The sequence below is a fragment of the Heteronotia binoei genome, chromosome 7 (assembly GCF_032191835.1).
Source record: "Heteronotia binoei isolate CCM8104 ecotype False Entrance Well chromosome 7, APGP_CSIRO_Hbin_v1, whole genome shotgun sequence".
Taxonomy (NCBI): Eukaryota; Metazoa; Chordata; class Lepidosauria; order Squamata; family Gekkonidae; genus Heteronotia; species Heteronotia binoei.
In genome coordinates, this window is record NC_083229.1 from 33554574 (window position 1) to 33579261 (window position 24688).

Sequence of the window (24688 nt, forward strand, 5' to 3'; positions counted from 1 at the left end):
GGTATGGACCTTGGCAAAGTATACTGCCATAGCGACTATTGTTCACAGCAGCCATTTTCTGCAGGGGAACTGATCTTTAATCTAATGACCAGCTGTAATTTTGGGAGATTTTGAGGTTGCTAGTCTCTCCAGGTAGAGGCTGGAGATCTGCTAGCATTATAACTAGACCCAGGTTAGGTTACTAATGTTTACCCTGTGTTTCAAGTAGGCTGGCAAGTCAGGTATGAGTAGGGTTGCCAGCTCGAAGTAGAGAAACACCTGAAGATATTGGGAATGGAGCCTGAGGGTGGGAGGTGGGGGTTGGGAAAAGAAGGAATTTCGATGTGGCATAATGCCATAGAGTCCATCTTCCAAAGTGGCCATTTTCTCCTGGAGAACTGATCTCTGTCACTTGGAGATCTGTCTTGGAGCTTGGTAACCCTAGCATGAGTTACAAGGGAGATTGTTTATTAAACAAATCTGCTTCTAACCTCTCTGTTTGCTTCTCTTTTCAGTCACTTCCAGTCACTGTTCCCTCACTCTTTGTCTTCCCGTGTCCTAGAGTTATCTGCCAGTTCTCCTAACTTTCTCAGTTCCACATGCAGACTGCCAGGACTGCAGGAGAAACACAGCTGCTACCAAACAAGAGAAGGGTTTGTGGTTCTGTTTTGCATGTAGTGTTAAATACATTGTGAAAGTATTTTGTAATATTATTATTCTTTTTTTTATTGAAATCCCATGGAGGTCCAAGAGGGGAGAAGCCTGGGTTTGTGGTTAAACATGGATGCAATTTTGAAACAATGCATTTGCTTTGTGTGTTTGAAAAAACTGAGTGGGCGATGTGGCGGGGGAAATCGCATGCTTAGCCCACGGCCCAAATATCCTATCTGTGCCACTACTAGGAAATACATGTCTAGATTCCAGTCATTCTTATTCCCAAGCTTATTAGTACGGACAAGTTCCTGTGACTTTACAAGTACCATTCTGTAGTTTCAACTGAATTGTTCTCTATTACTGCGTCTTCATCTTGAAAAAAGTTCAGGAGTTTTATTTCTGCCCACAAAGTAAAAGGCACAGGGGCCTGTATCTAAAGAGTGGCAACCCTAGCTCAAGTAGATTGTGTAAGTATAAGTAATGGTTGGGGGTGTAATAAAAGTATTCATGTGTTTTTAAAAGAGCTTTGTGAGTCCTGCAGACCTCTCTTGCCACATGCAGTCATCATTCCAATTGTAGGGATACCAGTCCTATCCCCACAATTCCCAGGAACTATTTGGGGTGGAACATCACTCCCCACAACACTCTAGGAATTCCCAAAACTCTATGCTGTTGGGTCACTTCCTAGAGCTTTGCAGATGGTCAGTGACTTCACTTTCAGTATATATTGTAGATCGTGGCAATGGAAGCATGGCTAATAACAGTAGATTTTTAAAAAACAATGAAACCAGAAACCCAGATGTTATAGAGGAGAATATGTGTGTTCTTTTCCTTTGACATTTATAAATGCCCATTACTTATACAGTCTAACTAGATCAAGGGTGGCCAAACTTGCTTAACATAAGAGCCACATAGAATAAGCATCAGTTTTTGAGAGCCGCAAGACATGAACATCATATTTTGAGAGCTGTAAGACAGGAAGGCAGGCAAATAGATTAGGAAGGGAGATGTGGAAAGAAAGCAACTTTACATGCATTCTTCAAGCTGTTGGCTGGCTTGGCTTGGAGAAGTGATTTAAAGAGAGAAATGCCTTCTCCAAGTTGGCCGATGAGGGGGTGGGGGCCTTGAGAGCCACACAATATGTGTAAAGAAGCCACAGTTTAAGAACATAAGAACATAAGAGAAGCCATGTTGGATCAGGCCAATGGCCCATCCAGTCCAACACTCTGTGTCACACAATGGCCAAAAATTTATATATATAAAATGTATATATATATACACACACACTGTGGCTAATAGCCACTGATGGATTCCGCTCCATATTTTTATCTATAAGAACATAAGAGAAGCCATGTTGGATCAGGCCATGTTGGATCAGTTTGAGCAGCCCAATCTAGATTTTCACCCTTCCCTTCATTAAGTCCATCTGAAAGGTCAGCTTTTTTGTAGTTGCTTCCTCTCTTGAATGCCAGGGCAGTTTTAAGTGATTGGATGCCTGATCCAATTGACATGATCACATGCTCATTGGTCTGAGCCCAGAGGTAATTATATGACAGAATGCCAAAGCTACAAATTCAGAGAAGGTATGTCTATTAATAGCTGTTATCCTCTGAATTGAACCTCCATTCTTAGAAGCAGTGTATCTCTGATGCCAAAAAGAAGTGATGGGGGAGAGACTGCCATTTCCTCCAAGGGAATTGGTCTCCAGCCACCACCTGGAGAGTGGCAAGCAACCCTTGGCTGAAGTGCTATGAAAACCAGTCTGACCCGAGATGATGGTCCTGGGCCACTAATCTGGGGAGCAGAGTAGCAAAGCAGGATCGCATCTGCCAGACCTGCCCCTTAATGGATTTTCAGCATGGAGCCAATATACATACAAGTGAGCATGGGGGCAAATTAGGGTTGTCAGCTCTGGGTAGGTAAATACCTGGAGAGGGTGGGGTTTGGGGAGGGGAAGGACCTCTGCGGAGTATGATGCCAATGCTAGTGTTTACCTTTCAAAGCAGCATTTTCTCCAGGGGAACTGTTCTTTGTTGTCTGGAGATCAGTTGTCATAGCAGATCTCCAGGTGCCACCTGGAGTCTGGCAACACTAGTGCATATTCTTGTATGTGCATAGACTCTGTATGGAAGACCTGAAACTACATAGAGGTGGGCTATTGGATGTGATTTCTCTATATGCTGATTGTCCCTAGATAAGCTATCTGCACAAAAATTACACGGGATTCCACTGTACTGCCTTCAGATCCTTAAATAAAGATGGTAGTTGTACACTGTGTTAGGAAGTTGCATGGATGATCAATTTTCAGAACAAAAGGCTGGGAATGAATTTGTCCCACTTCTATAAATGTCACGTAAGAAGTCTGTTGAGACAAAATCTGGCCTGAAGGCAGATGATACTCTTAATGGGTCTTTGACAGCAGGTTGGTGCCTGGAAGGCAGACCATGTAGCAGCCACTATGTTTCCCCCTGGAATTAAACAAATGTGGTCATATAAACCAAGCTTGTTTTCACTGTATCTGAAGAAGTGTGCATGCCCACAGAAAGCTCTGAGCCAGCTTGGTGTAGTGGTTAAGTGTGCAGACTCTTATCCGGGAGAACCGGGTTTGATTCCCCACTCCTCCACTTAAAGCTGCTGGAATGGCCTTGAGTTAGCCATAGCTATTGCAGACATTGTCCTTGAAAGGGCAGCTGCTGTGAGAGTCCTCTCAGCCCCACCCACCTCACAGGGTGTCTGTTGTGGGGGGAGAAGGTATAGGAGATTGTAAGCCGCTCAGAGTCTCTGATTCAGAGAGAAGGGTGGAGTATAAATCTGCAATCTTCTTCTTCTTCCTTGAATAAAACTTTGTGCAACTGTTAGAATGCTTTACAGTGCAGTCCTAATCTCTGTATTATTCCAGTTTTCGTATATGTGCTGCTGAAGCGAGTGCAGTCCTAACCCTCCTAAACCCGATGACTTCAGTGGATTTAGAAAGGTTCAACTCTCCTTAGCATTGCCAGCGATGTAAAATTTGTAAGAATTTTAAAAAAATGCCTGTCATAGCCCCACTCTGTGCCATGCAAAAGACCCACACAAATGGTAAGGTTTAATGATCAATTTTTTTAAAAAAAAGCAGCATGCAGATCTACAAAGGAAAATACTGAAAGAGAACTGCCTCTTTGGAAGCCTAAGGCACAGACAGCATTGCTGGATCTCTGCCCAGATGTTTCAGATATTGAATTTTATAAATTAAAAGTTGCCTCGCTTGCATCTTCCCCATTACACATGTAAGCCTTCTTGTCTCAGCAGGCAAAGAAAACATCTGATGAGTGATGTTTCCTCAACAATTGCTTGACAGCCTCCGATGCTATCTTTCTGCCACAGAAGTCATTCTGCTGCGATAAGAGAAGGGATCTTGCTCCAAGAAAGCATGTTCAGTTACCCAGCATTTCTTCCCATCCTTTGACGGGAATCTCAGTCCGCCCTTCTGATTTTGCATTCCCAGAGAGAGCCACTTGGTCCCATACCCATGCTGATAGCAGAGGCTTTTTCCACGGGCCCGTGGGTTTGTGTGTTTACTTGGGGGGGCGGGGTGGGGATTACAACCAGCTCAGACCCTTTAAGTACATTTTAATAGTGCAGCCTAAAGCAGAGGAAGTCTATTAAGGTGGACTGTTTGACTCGTTAAACTTTGTCAAAGGCTCTTAGCCACTCTGTGTGTGCCGAAGGAGCCGAGTGGGGCGTACATGATTGAGGTCATGCATCCAGCCAGAGTGTAAGATGATCCCTCTTTGCCGATCCCGTCAGGCATCCTTTTCGCACGGGGACACACTCTCGCGCACACACGCACACACATTCCTGTCAAGTCATCTTGTGAAAGGCTGCTGGCTTCCAACTTGGCTTGAATATGCAACCTTAATAAAACACACTGAGGTCTCCGAGAAAAATAGCAGTTCAGCCACAGCGAGGCTAGGAGAAAGAGGCTGGGGCTACCCTTGGGCTGCTGACTCAGGCAGCCTGCATGCTGCAGCGTAACAGAGAGAGGAAACGATAAATCTCAGCTACTATGTCATAAATTGCTCCAGTTAAGGATCATCTCTCCTGAAACAGTAATTTGGGGAGGGGGGGGGAGTCACAGCCAGCCGAACTGAGCCCTCCTCATTCCCCTTCAAAGACAAAACGAAGAACTTTTGCTTTTAAAAAAAAAAAGAAAAAAGGAAGTGAGAACAGTATCTCTAAAAGCAGGAAAGAAGAAGGCTGATAACATGACCGTTTTCCTGGAGTTTGCTTTCCTGACTGCTCTTCTGGCTCACATTGGCTGCAATAATCAGCGCCGGACTCCTGAGTCCAGTGCAAGAAGGTATAACCGGATTCAGCATGGGCAGTGCACCTACACCTTCATCCTTCCGGAACAGGATGGGAACTGTCGCGAAAGCACCACCGAGCAGTACAACACCAACGCTCTTCAGAGGGATGCCCCCCACGTGGAACAGGATTTCTCTTCCCAGAAACTGCAGCGTCTGGAGCATGTGATGGAAAATTACACACAGTGGCTGCAAAAGGTAAGCCTCCCATCTGTCTTGCTGTGGGTCATGCACCTGGAGAGATTCCTTAGGCGCTTGTGCCATGTGCCAATTGTCATGTAAGCAAAACGTCAAGGCTTGTACCTGTTTTTGAAAAATGCAGCTGTTCCAATGTGCTCTCCATGGTGGAATGATGGGAGAGCACAGCTTTCCAAACATTTCTGGGAAGAGTTTGTCAAGCTTTTGGAATGGACTAGCAATAATAACTTAGTGCTAGATATGTACCTGGATGTGAAGGTAAAAACATACTCTTTCAATATATATTGCCGCACAGCCACTTAGAAGCAGTTAGAGACCAGCTGTTAGAGATGAGTCATACTGTCAGTGGATCAGAGAACACATTCAGCACTGGGTGCATATGTTAAGATTGTTGAGAAACTGTTGTTTTTAAAATGTTGAAAAATAAAACCAACCGCATTTGACATCACTCATAATGAGCATCAGCGGGGAGTGATAGCAGCATTCAGCAGTGGATAGTTTTAAAATAAGCAGTTGCCTAGTGCTTTCTTCTGTGGTCTGGTTAAACAAAAGGTGACGCGGGTTAGAAATGTACTTAATTGGAACAACTCTGGCAGAACCAGATGGAATAGTTTGCATTTATCTTTACAGTGCAGCGTATAGCTAGGTAAGGAGATAACTTTTTATCCAATGCAGTCAATCACTGATATCTTGTAAAGGAGCTTGTTGTTTGGAAACTCATATCAGTACAGTATTAACAAATGATGTGTAAAATTCTGATTCATCTCTGGATCGACGGAACATTCCGAGGGTGTCTCAGTCTTCCACTTTCCATGTGTGATCTTGTCATTCTCAGATGTCATCAAAGAGTTGTATTACAGCACCACAGGCATAAAATTAGGATTAGATGAATAGACACAGCACTTTGCTATATTGTGCTGCTTTGCGTGACAACTGACTTTCGTTCCTTTCACTGACACATTAGAACCTGAATTTTGGAGGAAACCATGTAGGATTGTTAGCAAAGGACACATAATGTAATGTAGTGAATAGCCTTTTGCTGTTAGCATAGGTGATACATAATCCTAAAGACAGAAATGAGCAAAAGCTCAGTAGCATCTTAAAGATGAACAAAATTTGTGGCAGGGTATGAGCTGTCAGGAGTCACTGCTCGCTTCCGGAAAGCTTCTACCCTGCCACTAATTTTGTTAGCCTTTAAGGGGCTACTGCACTCTTGCTCTTTTCTACTGCTACAGACAGACAAACACAGCTACCCATCTTGATCTAATCCTAAAAATGTTTAGTTACTGAATTCCTTGGGGAAATTATAAAGATATACGTAGGAAGTTAGGGCTGCTGCCTGAACCTGCAGATTGAACTTTAGAAAGAGGAAAGTTCAAGGAGAGGAGCCTGGGTTTTCTTTGGACATCATCTTTAGTTTATTTGGCCATTGCTTTGAGTCTAAAAAAGCAAAGCTCGCGCAGGGCAGAAACGGCCCTTTTAAAATTCTGAGCTGTTCGCTGAATCGCATGGATGAGTTGGTGCCTTGTACTGCGATTGACCACTAGGGACCGAGCTAAGCCCATTGTTTCGCTGGTGAAGGGGCGAGAAAGAAGATGAGTTTCCAGAGTTAGGGAAAACTCCAAATTGCAAACCTGACTCTTGTGTTTTAAGAGAGAATAGAGGATGAACATGCAAGTGGTGGCTAAAATGTATCACCAAAGTTTCTGCTGTTCACTGGTTACCTGCATTTTGAGAAGAGGTGAAAGGTCATCCATTGTATTCATTGAAAGTAGCAAAGGGACAAAGAGATCTTGCCTTCCTCCATAGAACGAAAGAATCTGCTATGGGGGGCATGGCTCACTGTGATCCATCTACGGAGCTCCATCGTTATACCTCTGAAATCTGTATTCTGGGTCAGGGCTATCAGTGTGGCACACTGAGGCAGTAATTTCACCTGCCAATGAATGAATAATGCTTAATTGCAAAACATATATTACTGAAACATTTAAAGCTCCAGTGCTCAGATTTCTGTCCTCTAATGGTTCCCCCCACCCCCAAAACCATTGGTTAGAATAATATGGCTTTTTAGTAATATTGCTGCAGACAGACTCAATGAGAAATATTGCTTGTTGCATGGCCATCACCCAAGTACATCGTTACAGCTGTGTTAAAACTGGAGGAGAAATGTATACTACGGCGCTCATGACCCTGTGTGTTCTTGAGCCTGCGCTGTGATATATCACATTCATTAAAACTGTATGGCAATAAAAGCCCGCCAGAACATATCAGTTCTCTTAGGCCATGCCTCAAACAAAGGCCTTTCGGAAGAGAAACTTTGCAGAATTTAAAAAAAAAAAAAAAGGAATCAACTTTTGTGTCACTTAGCTAGGAATTTGATGTAAGGGGTTTTAAAGTGGCTAATCTGGAAGAAATGTAGTTTGAGCGTTTCTTTTTTAAGGCAAATTTTAGAAAACAAAATAAGTATTTTAAAGGCTTTTTTTGGGTTTTTTGCAGTGATGTGTCGGCTCAAACTAATTGAAAATTTCCGTGCCTTTCTGCAAGCAATTAAGTTTTGATATTGTCCAATGAAATCTGCATGGACATGATGGGGAGGAGGGAGAGGGGGAACCGAGGAAGCTTTAACCAAAAAGACCCAGCAGATGATGACTTGGTCGATGTATTTACACTTTTCTGAGAATCATTTATTTTAACAAGGATAACTTCCTTCATTGTTTAACCTTGGGTTTCCTATCTGCCATGTTTGCCTAACAGTGTAGAACAGACTGCGTACTATTTTCTGTTCCTTGCAGTGATAGGCTTTCACGCAACACAGAAATGCTTAGATGGCAATTTCATTGTTTAAAGATTGCCGAAAAGAACTTCCTGAACATTTTTTTTTTGTTCTAGCTTGGCAACTGTTCAGGATTCCACCCCTCCCCCCAGTAAACAACAGAAGCAAATGTGAGGTACCATTACAAATACAGATGGTTTCACAAGTGTGCAGATGTGCACATGGTATTCATTTAATGTCTGATCCATGCAATGCCAGAGATAGTTATAGGTTGACGAAGGGGAGGGCCGGCTTGATGTGGCCGGCAGTTTTCATACCGCTCGCAAACCATTTTATAGGATGCTGAAACCAAAGATTCAGACCTCATAAATATAATTTCCTTTTTAAGAATAAGTCACTGGTTAATCTGCTAAACCATAAATTGAGAATAGTCCTAATAAGGTGCTTTTTCATAGGTTAGATGTGGTGACAACACAGGGGAATTCGTAATTTAGCTGTTTCCGTATATACAGGAATGCTGCCCTGCTCTGCACCTGTTTCTAGTAAACTTTAATTGGGACGACAGAGGCTGAGAGACAGTGTGGTGTAGTGGTTAGGGTATCAGACCAGGATCTGGGAGAAATCCCTACTTTACCATGAAAGCTTGCTGGATGACGTTAGGCCAGTCACACACTCTCACCTACCTCACAGGTTTTGTAAGGATAAAGAGGAGAGGAGAAAGTTATAAGCCACTCTAAATCTCCACTGGGGAGAAAGGCAGGATATAAATGAAGTAAATAAAATAGCATTTCATTATTTAGATGAAGAAGACATTGGATTTTTTTTACCCCGCCCTTCACTCTGAGTCCCAGAGTGGTTTACAATCTCCTTTCCCTTCCTCTACCCACAACAGATACCCTGTGAGGTAGGTGGAGCTGAGAGAGCTCTGAGAAAACTGTTGAGAGAATAGCTCTGTGAGAAACGTGGCTGACCCAAGATCACTCAGCTGGCTGCATGTGAAGGAGTGGGGAATCAAACCTGATTCTCTAGATTAGAGTCCACTGCTCTTTTTTGGAGGTATTTTTTGTAATTTTTTTGTGTGTGTCTGCACCTGGAAGTCATGGAAACCTCTGGTGACTGACCCCCACTGGGAACCTGAAGGATATTCAGAGGGATGGCTGTATAAAGTCTGCCCCGTTCTCCTGACTACTGGTATTCCAAATAGGTCTTCCATCCAATTACTTGCCAGAGTCAACCCTGCTTAGCTTCTGAGATCTGAAGAGATTGGGCTTGCCTGGGCTATCCAGGTCAGGGCAGAGTCTACCTCTCAACCACTACACCAAAGTGGCTCTCTATTTAGATATTTATACCCCTGTTGTTATCCCAATGGGGGACTCAAAGAGGTTACATCATTTTCCCCTCCTCCATTTTGTCCTCACAACAATCCTATGAGGTAGGTTAGGGTAGGTTAGGCTGAGAGGGTCACTTGAGGTTACCCAACAAGCTTCCATGGCAGAATACGGGGGGATCCTAGATCCTACTCTGTTTCTTTCAGAATAAGGATGCTTTTCTGCATTTGGATAAATTAGATGGGTTTTTTTTAACGTTTTGTAATTTTGCAGTGTCATAACATTGCCTCATCTCTTAGTAAGCTATATAGTAAGCTATGTGCAAGCATTAACTTTCTTACTTCAGCCCTGAGATTTTATTTGTCTATATCCTTTAGTCTGACAAACTTGGGAGTTCCCCCTTCACCACATACCCCACCTTGAAAGAGAGGTTTCAAACCCAGAGAGATACATTAGATTGTGAAATAGTGTCATGATAGGGTTGCTTGCTCACGATGAAATCCCAAGTGGAGTTACACCCTTTCCAAGCTTATTAACTTCAGTGGACTTAGAAAGGTGTAACCTTGCATAGGATGACACTGTCAATAAGCTTTCATAGATGGATTTTGTCTAGATCTGATTCTCTATATAGTGCCAGTTTTAGAGCTACATAACTATGTGCACTGTGCGAAGGATGCACACACTAAATGCAGCAGCTAATCCAAATGCAACCTCCTCTGACTTGCGGACCTGAACTGATTAGGCCACTTCCGCTCAGTTTTTCTGTGATGTTTGGCATCAGTTTCCATTTCCAGGTGCTGTCGTCTTTAACCATTCATTTCTCTGGATCAGGAAGGGAAGAGAGTGACTCAGCATATACATTTCTGCCAAAACATAGGTACACTCCGACTGCACAGCGTCATCCTAATTGACATTTCTGTGCATGATGTTTCCTTCAGTTGCACTGTTGACAAGCTGGCTTTGGGGAGAGCTCTCATTCTACACAGACAAGGATTCTACCTGCCTGAGTTATTCCATATGTTAAATATGAGCATCATGATTGGTGCAGAAATGCTCCTTGCTTGTACCTGATGGCAATGTAGCAGAAAGTGGGCCATGGGAATAGCAACAAAGGGGCTTCTTCCCCCAAATCCTACTGCATGCCTACTGAAATGAGCAATACTGAGATAATAGCACTTTAAAGACCAATAGCACCTTAAAGACCAACAAGTGTTCCAAGGTATAAGCTTTTGAGAGTCATATCCTCTATAAAGAGAGAAGGGCTGTCATCCCACCAAGAAATGGCCATAGACTGGTCTTGATGTGCTCCATTCTACCCTTACCCTCCCAGTAGACAGCCTGTCTGATGTGTAGAGCAAAGCAGGAACCCAACTAGAAGCTGTATTTGTGTCCTCTTGAATTCCATGAAAGATGGATCCAAGGCTATCAGATGCTGCTGCTCTGGCCAATTGTTCCCCTCTCCTTCCCAGCCTTCCAAATCATGACCTCTAAGTACTATGCCCTGATATGGGCATGGGGAACATTATGCTGGAAGGCCACATAACATTTCTCCCTCCACACACAGACATGCCATGGGCCTGCTTGGCTACAAGGGTCAGCACATAGCTAGCCATCTATAGTAGCCAGGCCCTGGATGTAAGGGTCAGATCATGCTCCTGAATAAATGGAATAATAATCAAATCCATCTCATGCTTCGTAAAAATACAGCAGCCCATATGTCTCAAAAAGGGAGTCACTGTACAACAACTGCAAATGTGAAGTTCTACCAAGTCTTCCTTTAGCAAGGTCGTGCCATAATTCCTGGGTTTGCATCAAATGCTTGCCCAAATACCAGAGTGTACCTGCACTATGTCTCCAGCACAATGATGTCACCTGGAAGTGACATCATCACATTGGGTACATTGTGTGATGACATCCCTGTTTGGGACAGGGTTTTCCCCACCAGCCAGCTGGCATCTGGGAGCTGGCAACCCTAATTGGTGACTATGTTTTTCAATGGATAACCAAAAAGGAACTTCAAAAAGATGGTTCTTGAAAATCAGCATTTATGCATTGAGGTCTTCCCCAACCCACAAAAATGTGAATGGCTTCACTGAAATATGATCTGGTGAGGATCATGAGATATCCAGTGACATCTCCCCCCAAAAAGCACCTTCTTCATGCAGCAAACTGCATTTATTTAGGTTTATTTGCAGCTTTATGAAGTTGCCTGATATTGAGTCAAACCATTGGTCAATCAAGGACAGTATTGTCTCCTGTGACTGGCAGCAGCTGTCCAGCATCACTGGAAGAGGTCTTGCATATGATCTGCTATGTGATCCTTGTAACTGGACATGCTGGTAATTGAACCTGGGATCTTCTGCAGCCAAAGCAGATGGCCTCCTACTGAACCATGATGCCATCCCCATAACTGAGATAATATTTATTTATTTAACTTATATCCTGCCCTCCCCACCGAAGTGGGCTAAGGGCGGCTTACAGATCAGCTGAGATGGTTAAAACAATAAAACCAATAAAATTACTACATCAACATTAAAAGTGCTAAATCCAAAATGGCAAAGTGCAGCCAGCTTTCTTCATATAATTTATTCAGTTCTCCAGATAAAATAGAAGGTCCAGCTTCACAGTGATTCCATTCCGTCCGATCAGGCAATGATCGCTGCTTTCGCTGTCAAAGTCTTGGTGGAAGAGCTCCGTCTTACAAGCCCTGTGGAATTGTAAAAGGTCCTGCAGGGCTCTGACATCCTCGAGAGCTCATTCCACAAGCATGGGGCTGTGATCGAGAAAACCCTTCTCTTCTTATGGCCATCCTGGCCCCTCTAGGGCCCGGGATTGAAAGAAGGTGTTGAAACCCCAACCATAATACTCTCTGGGGAATATGTGGGGAAAGGTGGTCCCATAGGTATGCAGGTCCCTGGCCATATAGGGCTTTAAAGGTAAGAACCAGCCCCTTCAAATGAATCCGGTAAGCAATAGGTAACCAATGCAGTGCTTTTAGCACAGGCTGAATGTGTTCCCACAAGGAGAGACCCAATAACAACCTGGCTGCGCATTCTGCATCAGTTGAAGCTTTCAGATTTGACACAAGAGCAGCCCCATGTAAAGATACAACTTGAGAGTTTACTCCTCAATCTAAAAAGACAAGAATTAAATATGTACTAGTACATTACAGCCCTAACCTGGATGGCCCAGGCAAGACTGATCTCAACAGGCCTCAGAAACTAAGCAGGCCCGACCCTCATTAGTAAGTGAATGGAAGACCGCCAAAAAAGTCCAAGGTTGTTATGCAGAGGCAGACAATAGCAAAGCACCTCTGCTCGTTTCCTGCCCTTCATTGTTGCCATAAACTGACCATGACTTGACAGCATCTTCCACCGCCACCAGTAAATTACAGTCTGTGCAGTGTAGAAGTTAGGAACAGAACTGAGGAGGCCTGGCTTCAACTCCCTCCCTTAGGCATGATACTCATTGAACGACCTTGGGGTGACCACTTTCTTACACCCCAGCCTGTCTCACAGTGGTAAGGGAAGTAAGAAAGTGGAAAGTGGAAGAACTTTTTAAAGTGCCCTAGCTTCCCAATCCCCAGGTCCCAGCGGGGGATCCCCTGTTTTACAGGCTTCCCCCTGCCCCCAGCCAGCTGGCCAGCGAGGGGAAGCTCCGCCCTCACAGCTACCATGTACTTCTGGAGCTCCAGCAGGTTTAGAAACCTGCAAACAGGTCCTGTTTTAAAATGTGTGTGTTTCTATTATTCGTGTACCTTTAAAGTTGAGCAGGAAACAGGTAGCACTTCATGGGGAATGGTCAGCACCACAGGAGGTGGTGGCGGCTACAAGCATAGACAGCTTCCAGAGGGGGTTAGATAAAAATATGGAGCAGAGGTCCATCAGTGGCTATTAGCCACAGTGTGTGTGTGTATAATTTTTTTGGCCACTGTGTGACACGGAGTGTTGGACTGGATGGGCCATTGGCCTGATACAACATGGCTTCTCTTATGTTCTTAGCAGCAGCTTCAGTTTGTTTGGCTTTCGTTTTCAGAGCAAGTAACCAGACCCAGTAAGTGTGTGTGTGTTTGTGTGTGTGTGAGAGAGAGAGGGTTGCCAATCCCCAGGTGGGGGCAGGGAATTCCCCGGTTTGGAGGCCCTTCCCCCATGGGGGGGGGAGAGGGAAATGTCTACTGGTCACTCTATTATTCCCTATGGAGAATGATTCCCATTGGGAATAATGGGAAATTGATCCACGGGTGTCTGGGGCTCTGGGGGGAGTGTTCTTTGAGGTAGAGGCACCAAATTTGCAGCATAGCATCTGATGCTTTTTCTCAAAACACCCTCCAATTTTCAAAAGGATTGGACCAGGGGGCCCAATTCTATGAGCCCCCAAAGAAGGTGCCCATATCCTTCATTATTTATAATGGAGGGAAGGCATTCAAAAGGTGTGTAGTCCCTTTCAATGTGATGGCCAGAACTTCCTTTGGAGTTCAATTGTACTTGTTCCAACCTAGATCATGGCTCCACCCCCAGTGTCTCCTGGCCCCACCCCCAAAGTCCCCAGATATTTCTTGAATTGGACTTGGCAATCCTATGTCCTAAACTCCTTGAATGAAGGATGACCTAAATATGTAACAAAAATGAATCTGGCACATGATCTGCAAGAATAAATGAATGTTTCTGGCTACTAGAAATCCCTGTATCCCAATCTGATTATAGTATCTGGAAGAACAATGTGGCTCCATTGACATTCCATCCTGTGTCAGACTTGCCTTGCCTTGAGCAGGAATTCCATTTCTTTCAATAATTCCAGTTTACGAGGCCCAGTCCTTATTTTATGGCACCTGGTAAATCATTGTGGCTAGTGTGTTGCTATTTTTGCCTTTTAGAATCCCTTGTTAACATTTTGTTAGCATGCATCATTGGAGGTGTTGCCATTCTTCAAGAGTTAGTAGAAGCTAAATCCCTGGTTGGACAAGGGAATCATGTTGCCTCATGTGATACAAGCATATGAATGCATGCTTGTGAGAACTGCAGCCTAATAGAGTTTATTAGACTTGGAAGGGTGTAAGCGGCATAGGATTGCTCTGTAAGGCACCATGTGGTATGTAGCCTAATATCCCACACTATACAGTTGCATTAGGTGCTGTTGACATTGAAAATTGTTGTTGATTGCTTTAAATGCTTTTATGAACACCATTTTGGGTTTTAGTGTGGGCAAAGTTATTTCAGAGTAAACAACAATGCACAATATGGAAAGTGTGTTTCAGATCTTGCTCCTTGGTTTGGGGCTTTAAATGTATCTCCCTATGTCTTGGCTGTGAAATACTGGAAGGTATGAAGCTCTGTTCTCCATTGTGGAGTGAAAACCCATTAATGAGGTGACTTGTTAGGTGCTGGCTCAACTAGTTAGTAAAGAAGAAGAGCTGGATTTGTATCCTGCCCTTCTCTCAAAGTTTGGTGTAGTGGTTAAGTATGAGGACTCTTATCTGGGAGAACCAGGTTTGATTGCCCATTCCACATGCAAAAGCTGGAGTGACCTTGGATCAGTCATAACTCTCTCAGAGCTGTTCCGCTCAAGAGCAGTTATTGGGAGAGCTCTCTCAGCCCCATCTACCTCACAGGGTGTCTGTTGTGGGGAGGGAAAGGAAAAGGACATTAATAAATACTAGTATTAATGAACAAATCACTCTCTCACTGGATCTTTGAATACAGCAGAATGAGGTTAAAATAAGATGATAGAATGGACTGTGTCAAACAATCACAAAAGTGGGTGATTGCTTCAATATCTTACATTTTTTTAATTCTACTTTTCCTTGAATTATTTATTTATTTGATTTTTTAACTGCTGTTCCCAAAGTGAGGCTTAGGGCAGTTCACAACAGTTATAGCAAATAAAATCGAATAAATAAAATTGAAAACATTACGATCTCCAGGGCTTTTTTTGAGCAGGAACGCACAGGAATGTAGTTCTGTCAGGCTTGGTGGCAGGGGGTGTGGCCTAATATGCAAATGAATTTCTGCAGGGATTTTTCTACAAAAAGCGCTATGTGAAACTATGGTGACATCAGGAGGTGTGGCCTAACATGCAAATGAGTTCCTGCTGGACTTTTTCTACAAAAAAAGCCCTGACGATCTCCTAAAGGACAAGATGGCACCAGATCCTAAAGGTGCCTCTATTACGCAGAAGGGGTAAAGCTAAAGTGGAAGTGGGAGTGCCGAAGTGGAGTGCCAAGAATATGTGCCAAGATGGGAGTGCCAAGAATAGTTAACCAAATATATTTCATTTATTTATTTTATTTCTGTTCGTATCCTGCCCTCCCTGTGAACAGACTCAGAGCTTATCTTGGAGTTGTGGTTGATTAGCTCCATAAAAATGTCAACCCTGTGTGTGGTGGCAGTGGGGAAATAAAAAGGGAAATTCCATGCAGGGGATGAGTAGGAAAGGGGCTGAGAATTAATCTGTCAGTGTCGTACTGTTTCTGTATAAATCTGTGGTATGGATACATTTCAAATGCTGGATACAGTTCTGGTTGAGATGGCTCAAGATATTGGAGCTCTGGTAAACATGCAGGAAAAAGGAAGCTACCTTTTTGTTTCTGGGCAAAAAGCTCTTGCTTTTGAAACCCTAAAGAACTTAAGATCAGGGTGCTTAAAGAACACCATCCCATACAGTCCTGCCTGTTGGTTGAGGCCATCAGGGCTTTTTTTGAGCAGGAACACGCAGGATTGCATTTCTGGCTGGCTTGGTGTCAGGGGGTGTGGCCTAATGTGCAAATGAGTTCCTGCTGGGCTTTTTCTACAACAAAAAAAGCCCTGAAGGTCGTCATCTTAAGCTCTGCTCTGTGTGCCTCCACTGATGGAAGTAATATGGATGGCAGCTGTAGGCAGTGACTTTTTGGTGATGGCACTCTTCCCCGATCTTTCAAATACCTGGTGGTGAGAACAGTTTAATTTCGCTAGGCCAGACCAGAGATTCCCAAACTTTTTGAGCCTGGAATTTTGATATAGTATGGTGGGTGCTGCCACAAAATGGTTACTGCAGGAGGGAGATCCGGACACAAAATGGCTGACAGAGCTTACCTTCAATCACACAGTGATTCCTAGGGTTGTGATGGCAGCAGCTGAGAAAGCAACATTTTAAAAAGCCCATACAAGCAATCAAATCTCCAATGGCCAAATGGAAGCCTTGCTTGGCCAAAGCTCCACATGACCCCTCCCACTTTCCCAAAAACACTTGGTGAGTGCCAGGAAAGATGTCAGTGGGCACTATAGCTCCAACGTGCACCACATTAGGAACCCATGCCCTAGGCTTTGATGGATTTTTAGTCCTGGCCATTTTGCAAACTGTTTAACTAAAAGTTTAATATTATTTGTGGTGATTTAATTCATGTTCATGTTGCTTCATGTTATGAATTTTATCTGATTTTAGTTATGCCCTGATTTTATTCACTTTCAACTGCCATGCTAATTTTTGTTTTATACTGGAAAGGGGAACTGACTGTTTTATGATCCATTTGCTGCTGCTGGTTGTTTTAAAATGGTTATCAATTGTTTTACTGTTGTTGATGTTTTATGGGTTTTAAATGGGTTGTAAGCTGCCTCAAGCAGGTCTTCTGTACAGATGGCCAAGAAATAATCCAGTTGAGGCATATATATGTTGGGTTTTCCCCTTAACAATTAGTTTATTTATAAAAAGTATTTGTATTATATGCAAGACAAGCATAGCTAGAGGCCAAGCCAGAATCATCCCATGAACTAATACAAGAAGAAACTTGTTTCATTACAGTGAAAGAAGCATCTTACTCTTGAGCACCCACTGGTTTGCCTGGCTTCCTACATACAGTGGCAACCCCCCCCCCCCCCCCCGCAATCATCTGACTGCTTTTCTTGCAGAGAAGTTGAAGGAGGGTATGCACTGGGGGTGGGGGGAGGGATCTGTAAAGGTTCAGATTTGGATTGTGGGTAGCACACTGGTACTTTAATTGCAGATTTTCAGGTATCTCAATGCTGGTTTGAGTTCATTTTTTCAGATTTTTAGATGTTTGGGTTCACTGTTTCCTATGTGGGAATAGGAGATGTTTTGGGGGATCTGGAGTCCTTCTGAAGGGGACGCTGACCCTTTTTTTGGGAGGTCTCCTTCCATAAAGACAACCTAGGTATTATTACACATGCTCTTACACAGTAACCTGGTTGACTCACTGCATGGGGAGGAAATGCAAGAACGCTGGCCCTGTCCACTGCCTCAGCATGATTTCCTGTGCAATCTTGCAGAAGAAATGGCCATGCATGTTCTGTCTCCCTGTGACCAGCAGGATTCTATGAGCAGCATTACTGATCATGGGGAGGAAATGTACAGGCTGCTGCTTCCTCTGTGCAGTTGCACTCTGTAGATGTCCTACTAATCGCCTGGAGGCGGGGGAGGAACCTGCATGCTTATGCTTGATCTTCCTCCCAATGTGATGAGTCAGCAGGGTGGTGGTTCTGTACCAGGCTTTTGAGAACTTGTGTGGTTAATAGTGACAGTATCAGGGGCTTGGGAGAGCTGGGTTCAAATTCCCACTCTGCCAAATTGTCACTCTTAAGAAAGGCCTTTACACAAGCCTGTTTCCAAACCATGCCTTCCTCGTACCTTCAGGGTAGATTTCAAAAAATTCCCATGGACCAGCATCTTTGTTCCTTTGGTACCAATCAGATAGAGGATATTGTTCATATTCTATTCTGTCCATTTTATGGGCCCAGCCGAAATAAACTGCTGAATCAATTTCTCACAATGTTTAAATCAGAAGAGGAATGTATTAATTTTTTATTGGTTGATGCCATTCTAGATGTTACCCTTAAGGTGACTCCTTTCATCTTTTTTAGCAATAAAAACAAGAAGTACAGCCACCCATACAAAAATCGTGGCCAAGTTATAGCCTCATTCTGCCACATTGTTTTATTATATATGTTTTAAATATTGTTCATAGTACTGTATTTTGCTATGTATTTTTTTGTTTTATTTTTTATGGCTGAAAGTAAACTGTATACTTTGTGGGGTTTGCTGGTTTGTTATGGCCTACGGCTACAACAATAAAATACTTTGACACTCTGCCATGGGACTTGCTAAGGGAACTTAGGCCCCTCATTCTCTCAATCTAACCTGCCTCACAGAGATATTGTGAGGGTAAAATGGAAGAGGAGAGAGCCATGTAGACTGCCCTAAATGCCGTCAAGGAAAAGATGGGTAAAAAACCCCACTCTTAATAGATAGATTGATGGTAAGATGTTGTGCCAGCTGCTGCACCACTTTTTGGATGCTGCTGAAGTAATACTGAGTTACCCATCTGCCATGGGCCTCTTTAGTTTCATGGAAAGTGCTTGGCATGACAAAGCTGGGTGGGAACAATTCCAAAATTAGTCTTTTTAAGGGAAGTTGAGGGATTTTATGGGAAGAAAGGAAGAATGGTATAGCCCAATCTCATCAGATCTCAAAAGCTAAGCAGGGTTGGTGCTTTGATAGGAGACCACCAAAGAAGACTCTGCAGAAGAAGACAATGGCAAACCATCTCCGCTACTTGCTTGCCTTGAAGGGCCCATGCTGGGGTCACCATAAGTTGCTTGTGACTTGGTGGCATATACGTAAGTACATATTGAATTTTAAGAGTAACGTTCCCTGCAGGAATTATTACATCTGCAGCCAAGGATAGAACCAGGCAGCCAATACAATTATATAAAATCCACATTGTCTCAAAATAATAGTGCACTCTTGTGTCCCAAAGTAAAATACTTGGCTGCTTTTATCATTGAAAACATCTATTCATGCTGGATTTTTTTGTTAAGCCTTTTTATTAATTCAGATTCCAGAAACCCACAGAGAGAGACACCTCACCACACCAGTCAAGTGATCTTCAACATGGAAATGCTTTAAGGATTGGTGAATATTGAAAGATTACTCATTTGGCAACCATTTAAAAACAAGTAGAAGTTTCAAAAGGTTCTGTTAAAGCCATTCTCTCTCTTTTGTTGTATCAGTGCATTTTGCTGCATTTTAGTCTCTCCAAATATTTCCCAGGCTTTGATGGAAAGCCCTGTCACAATGGGCCATCGAACCGCCAATAACTTATTTTCATTAATAACAGTGGTAGCTTGGCACTTTGTGGTAACACTAAATCATGCAAAGCTATCTGTCATCAGACTTGTCCCTAGAATGTTGCCCTGGGATTTTCTCTGGGGGAATTTACCAGCAATAGAGTAGCAATGTACACTTGATGAAACAAGTTGGGCTTACGAGTTGCTAACGTAATGGAGAAATGGTATGTGTTTACCACCAGCAAAAAGAAAGATCTATATGTGCAGACAGGTTCCCTCTTCCATAGCAGATGCAGGTGTGCATTTAGTTATGCATCCACACCCTCATTCAGATGCTGTTGACATCGTTGCACCTTAGGGACAGTGGGGTTTTTGAAGGGGAGGGACCTCAGCAGGATTTAGGGGGAGGGACGGTGGCTCAGTGGTAGAGCATCTGCTTGGGAAGCAGAAGGTCCCAGGTTCAATCCCTGGCATCTCCAAAAAAGGGTCCAGGCAATTAGGTGTGAAAAACCTCAGCTTGAGACCCTGGAGAGCGGCTGCCAGTCTGAGAAGACAATACTGACTTTGATGGACCGAAGGTCTGATTCAGTATAAGGCAGCTTCATATGTTCATATAATGCCATAGAATTTATCTTTCAAAGCAGTCATTTTATCCAGGGGAAAAGGAAAGGAAGGTCCCCTGTGCAAGCACCAGTCGTTTCTGACTCTGTGGTGACGTTGCTTTCACAACGTTTTCACGGCAGACTCTTTACAGGGTGGATTGCCATTGCCTTCCCCAGTCTTTTACACTCCCCCCCCCCAGCAAGCTGGGTACTCATTTTACCGACCTCGGAAGGATGGAAGACTGAGTCAACCTTGGGCTGGCTACCTGAATCCAGCTTCCGCCGGAATCGAATTCAGGTCATGAGCAGAGAGTTCAGACCACAGTACTGCAAGTACTGCTGCTTTACCACTCTGTGCCACGGGGCCACTATGGGAACTGGGGATCAATTGTAATAGTGGGAGATCCCCAGGTGCTACCTGGAGATTGGCAACCCCGGTTATTGCACTTAGCAGTTTACATGGGACTAGACATGACACAAACTGTTAACTTCTACAACTTCTAGATGCCATCAAACAAATGAATGAAAATGGAAAATGTTTAAAAGAAAATAGGTGGGATGGAGATGGGTTTCTAAGCCATAGATCAGGGGTGGCCAAACTTGTTTATTATAAGAGCCACACTGAATAAATGCAAAATGTTTGAAAGCTACAAGACATGAACATCAGATATTTTGAGAGCTGCAAGGAAGAAAAGGTCAGTAGGCAAATAGATCGGGGAGGGAGAGAGAGGTGGAAAGAAACTTAAACTTTCAATGCATTCTCTGGCTGACTTGGAGAAGTGATTTAAGGAGAGAAATGCCTTCACCAAGCTGGATGATTGAGTGGCGGAGGCTTCAGCAGCCACACAATATGTGTGAAAGAGCCACATGTGGCTCCCGAGCCACTGTTTGGCCACCCCTGCCATAGACAAACATTGGTGGTGGAAAGTGCCACCAAGTTGCAGCTGACTTAAAGCAACCTCTTAAGGTTTTCAAACCAAATGATGAACAGAACTGGTTTGCCATTGTCTGCCTCTGTGGAGCAACCCTGGGCTTCCTTGGTGGTCTCCATCCAAGTACTAACCAGGGCCAATGCTGCTTAGCTTCCAGGAGCTGATGAGATCAGGCTAGCTGGACCATTCAGGTCAGGGGAGACAAATCTGTTGTTTTGCCATTAAGTAACAGCTGACTTATGGCAACCCCATGGGGTTTTCAAAGCAAGAAATGTTCAGAGGTGGTTTGCCATTGCCTGCCTCCATGTCACAACCCTGGTATTCCTTGGTGGTCTCCCATCCAAATATTAGCCATGATCAACCCTGCTTAACTTCCAAGATCTGAGAAGACTGGGCTAGCCTGGGCTATATGCAAGATATTAAAATAAAACATATCTGTATACAGTATCCCTATTTTTTTCTGAGTAACTGGACCCAATTTCAATAAACTGTATTCAGACTCTAAAAGAACCATCTGTTTGTCTCCCTGACCTATGTTTTTGTAGACTACAGCTATAAATGGTGAGCGGCTGAGCCTGGCAACTGGTGGGAGGTTTGGGGAGGGGACATGTTGGAGGTGGTATTCCAAGTGTGATGATATCACTTCCAGAAAAAAAACCAGAACCTCGATGGCACTTATGGTAATTCCGAGAGCTACTGCTGTCACTTCTGGGTTTGCCCTCATTTTCTGGTGAGTTCGGCAGCCCTAGATGGTGAACATTTCTTAAGTTGTGTTATTTGGGATTTTAATATTTCTGTATACTGAGGCAGAAATGTGACACTATCATGTGGAACTTGATGTCAAGAACTCCTAAATTATCCCCCCCCCCCAATTGTCCTTGAAGTAAGCCCTGGCTTTAATTTGAGTGAATTTTATCCTGTAACTTGTGAAGTATATGAAACCCTGACCTTCCAAGCATTTAGTCTTGGACAATATTTTATATAGCTGCGGAGGCCCCAGGAATAAGTGTTTAAACGCCCTCCTAAGCAATGTTGTAAAATGTTTATCCTTCAGAAATATAGTCTGCTTGCCTTTTTCATCATCTTATTTATGCATGCTCTAAACTTGTTCGCCTGAGTGTTCAAAAAATTAACTTCCTAAAGATATCCTCTCAGGATTAAATATACTGCCCTTATCCTGGTCAAATCTTAGGAACAGCTGTTCTGAGCATCAGTTCTCACTTCCCCAGTACAGAACTGGAGTGACCCTTCTGAAGGGGAAGATATTAAAAAGATGCCAATACCTTTGGAGATCTGGCCTTGCAAGAGGAGGGGATTCTAAATGTATGTGCAGATATAATCTTTATGTAACATATATCAAGGTGTTTTGTTTTTTTTTTTAAATCCATTGTTGCTTTCTTCTGTGCCACCAATCTATATTTGATGGTGCCACTTTGAGCAGAAATTTCCACAGAGAATATCAGTCTAGTTCCAGTCAGTCACATCCGTGAAGAAAACAAAATAGGAACGGATCCTCTTTTCATTGCATGCTGTGATCTGAATAGCTGCTGCTCTCATGGTACAGTTTCCCAATATTTATTTTTATTTATTTAGTTAATTTATATTCCGCCCTTTCCTGAAACGTGCTCTGTGCAGAAGACAACATAGATAAAACAATTCAGACTTACAATTAAAATCAAAACAATATCAGGCAGTACAATAAAACAATAGGCAAGTTATAGGCCATAGATGGCAGTTTCAGTTGGGCACATTCTACAATTCAGGGTACTGATGGTCTAAAAATACAATGGGTGATGGTATAGCAATAAGATGGTATCACAGCAAAGAGAAGGCCAGCCGATGGGATAGGAAGCCAGTTGCAATCTTTTTTGAGCAAATGCCTTGTGTGTGCCATAATTGCAAAGGGGTTCACCACTGTGGTAGAGCATCTCCCTTACATGCAGAAGCTCCCTGGTTCAATCCCTGGCATTTCCAGTTGAAAGTATCAGGTAGTCAGTGGCCCAAAAGACCTCTGCCTGAGACCCTGGAGAGCTGCTACTAGTCTGAACAGACAACTTTGATACTTATGGCAATGATCTGACTCAGCAGGAGGCCACTTTGTTTGTTACTGTTATTTTTGTAGTGCCATCATGAGTGAACAAAAGAAGGCCAGGGTCTCATGTGGGCATACCTATATAGCCCCTGCAGCCTTTCCCTGCCCCAGTGATGTGACTCACTGGCTCACCTTGCCAGAGGGGACAACGTGGCCAGGTAATCCTCCTTCTGGCCTTTCTCACCTCCTAACCGCAAATACTGGTGGTGGTCAGCCTCAGCCGTGCTTGTTACTAGCCTTTTATTATTTTTGTAGCGCCCTTGTACATTGTGCTTTACAGAGCAGGGGGGAGACAGATACCTACTCTGAGGAAATTACAGTCTAAAATCTGAGACATTGAAGACCTCAAAGGGAATAATGGGGATAAAGCCAGAGATAAAACAGGAAAATAATCCAGTTGAATGTATTTCAATTAAGGAGAAAGTAGCTGAATACAGTGGATTCAGTTAATTCCTCCTGTGGATGAATCTTGTTAATGCTCAGGGTTTGCCTGATAGTAGTTTTTGAGATTGGGAATGATTCCTACCCCCGAATTATGTTAGCAGGTTGCTTCCTAGACTCCCATGTCCCCATTTCCCTCTGTAAAATAAAAGCTACAGATTGGCAGTTTACAATGCTCCCTCTAAGCTGCAGAGTCCTATGAGCAAAAATTCTACTTTGTGAGCTACTTGCATTAAAGTTGTGAGCTACTGCATAGATTAGTTTGCTCTGGGGCCATTCTTCCTGAGCTAAGACAAAAATGTGTGAGCTGGAGGCTAAAAACCTGTGAGCTAGCTCTCACTAACTCAGCTTAGGTGGAACACTGATAACAACATATCTGGTTCAGATCCTTGAGTCTGCTCCAGCTGTGCATATGATGAGCTTTTAAAAACCCTTGTAGGTACATTGATCATCTGCTGTGCAGTGAAAAAGGGTTGCAGGACTATAACCTGCATTGCCATCTCTCTGCCAAGCAGAGAAGAGTCCACTGCAGACTGCAGTCCTAAACAGAGTTGCATCCTTCTAAGTCTGTTGAAGTCTGTGAGCTTTGGAAAGGTGCAGTTCTGTTTAGCATTGCTCTGGAAGGCGTTCTAAATAGGTTTCACAGCTCTCTCAGAACACTCTCAGCCTCACCTGCCTCACAGGGTGTCTGTTGTGGGGCGGGGAAGGCAAGGCAATTGTAAGCTGCTTTGAGACTTCATAGGGTTAAGAAAAGCAGAGTATAAAAGCCATCTCTTCTTTATTGCACTTGTTACCAACAACTCCTCAAAAACACACACATAGCAGCTGTTAGTTTTATAACTATTTTGTGAGCTATAAGCTCCTTTGCCCTTTCATTGCTATTGGGGGTGGGGGGAGCTGAAACTTTGACTGTGATCTATAGTAACAGGGAAGTGTATTGTTAAGTTTGGGGTTGTGGATAAATATTTTACACTTCTGCACAGCTTGGAAACATCAACTTGGGTAGAACCTCTAGGGCTTTCCCTGAAAATGAAATTGTGTAAAACGGAAAACATCTCTTTCTGTGGTGCGCAAAACACAGCAATATGGCAAGCTTAGAATTACGAGATGGGTGTGCGCATGTATAAAATTGAGTTTTGTTGGATCATTCACGAGACAGCTTCCAAAATAATCATGCAGAGTGTATGAACTTTTTTAAATGAACAAAATGCTTCAGTTTTCAGATACTTGAGTTTGCTTTGTTCTCTGTCCACTGAGCAATAAGTTAATGTGATGGAATATTGGAGCTGAC

The 24688-nt window shown here is 43.4% G+C and overlaps 1 protein-coding gene across 1 annotated transcript in view; it reads left to right on the forward strand.

Annotated features, from left to right (window-relative positions):
• Positions 1-4459: 4459 nt before the first annotated feature.
• ANGPT1 (angiopoietin 1) overlaps positions 4460-24688 on the forward strand; it is a 199739-nt gene continuing 179510 nt past the window's right edge. Inside the window, exon 1 of the mRNA XM_060243325.1 lies at positions 4460-5174. Coding sequence (XP_060099308.1) covers positions 4878-5174 — 297 coding nt within the window. The 5' untranslated portion in view covers positions 4460-4877. The remainder of the gene's footprint in view (positions 5175-24688) is intronic.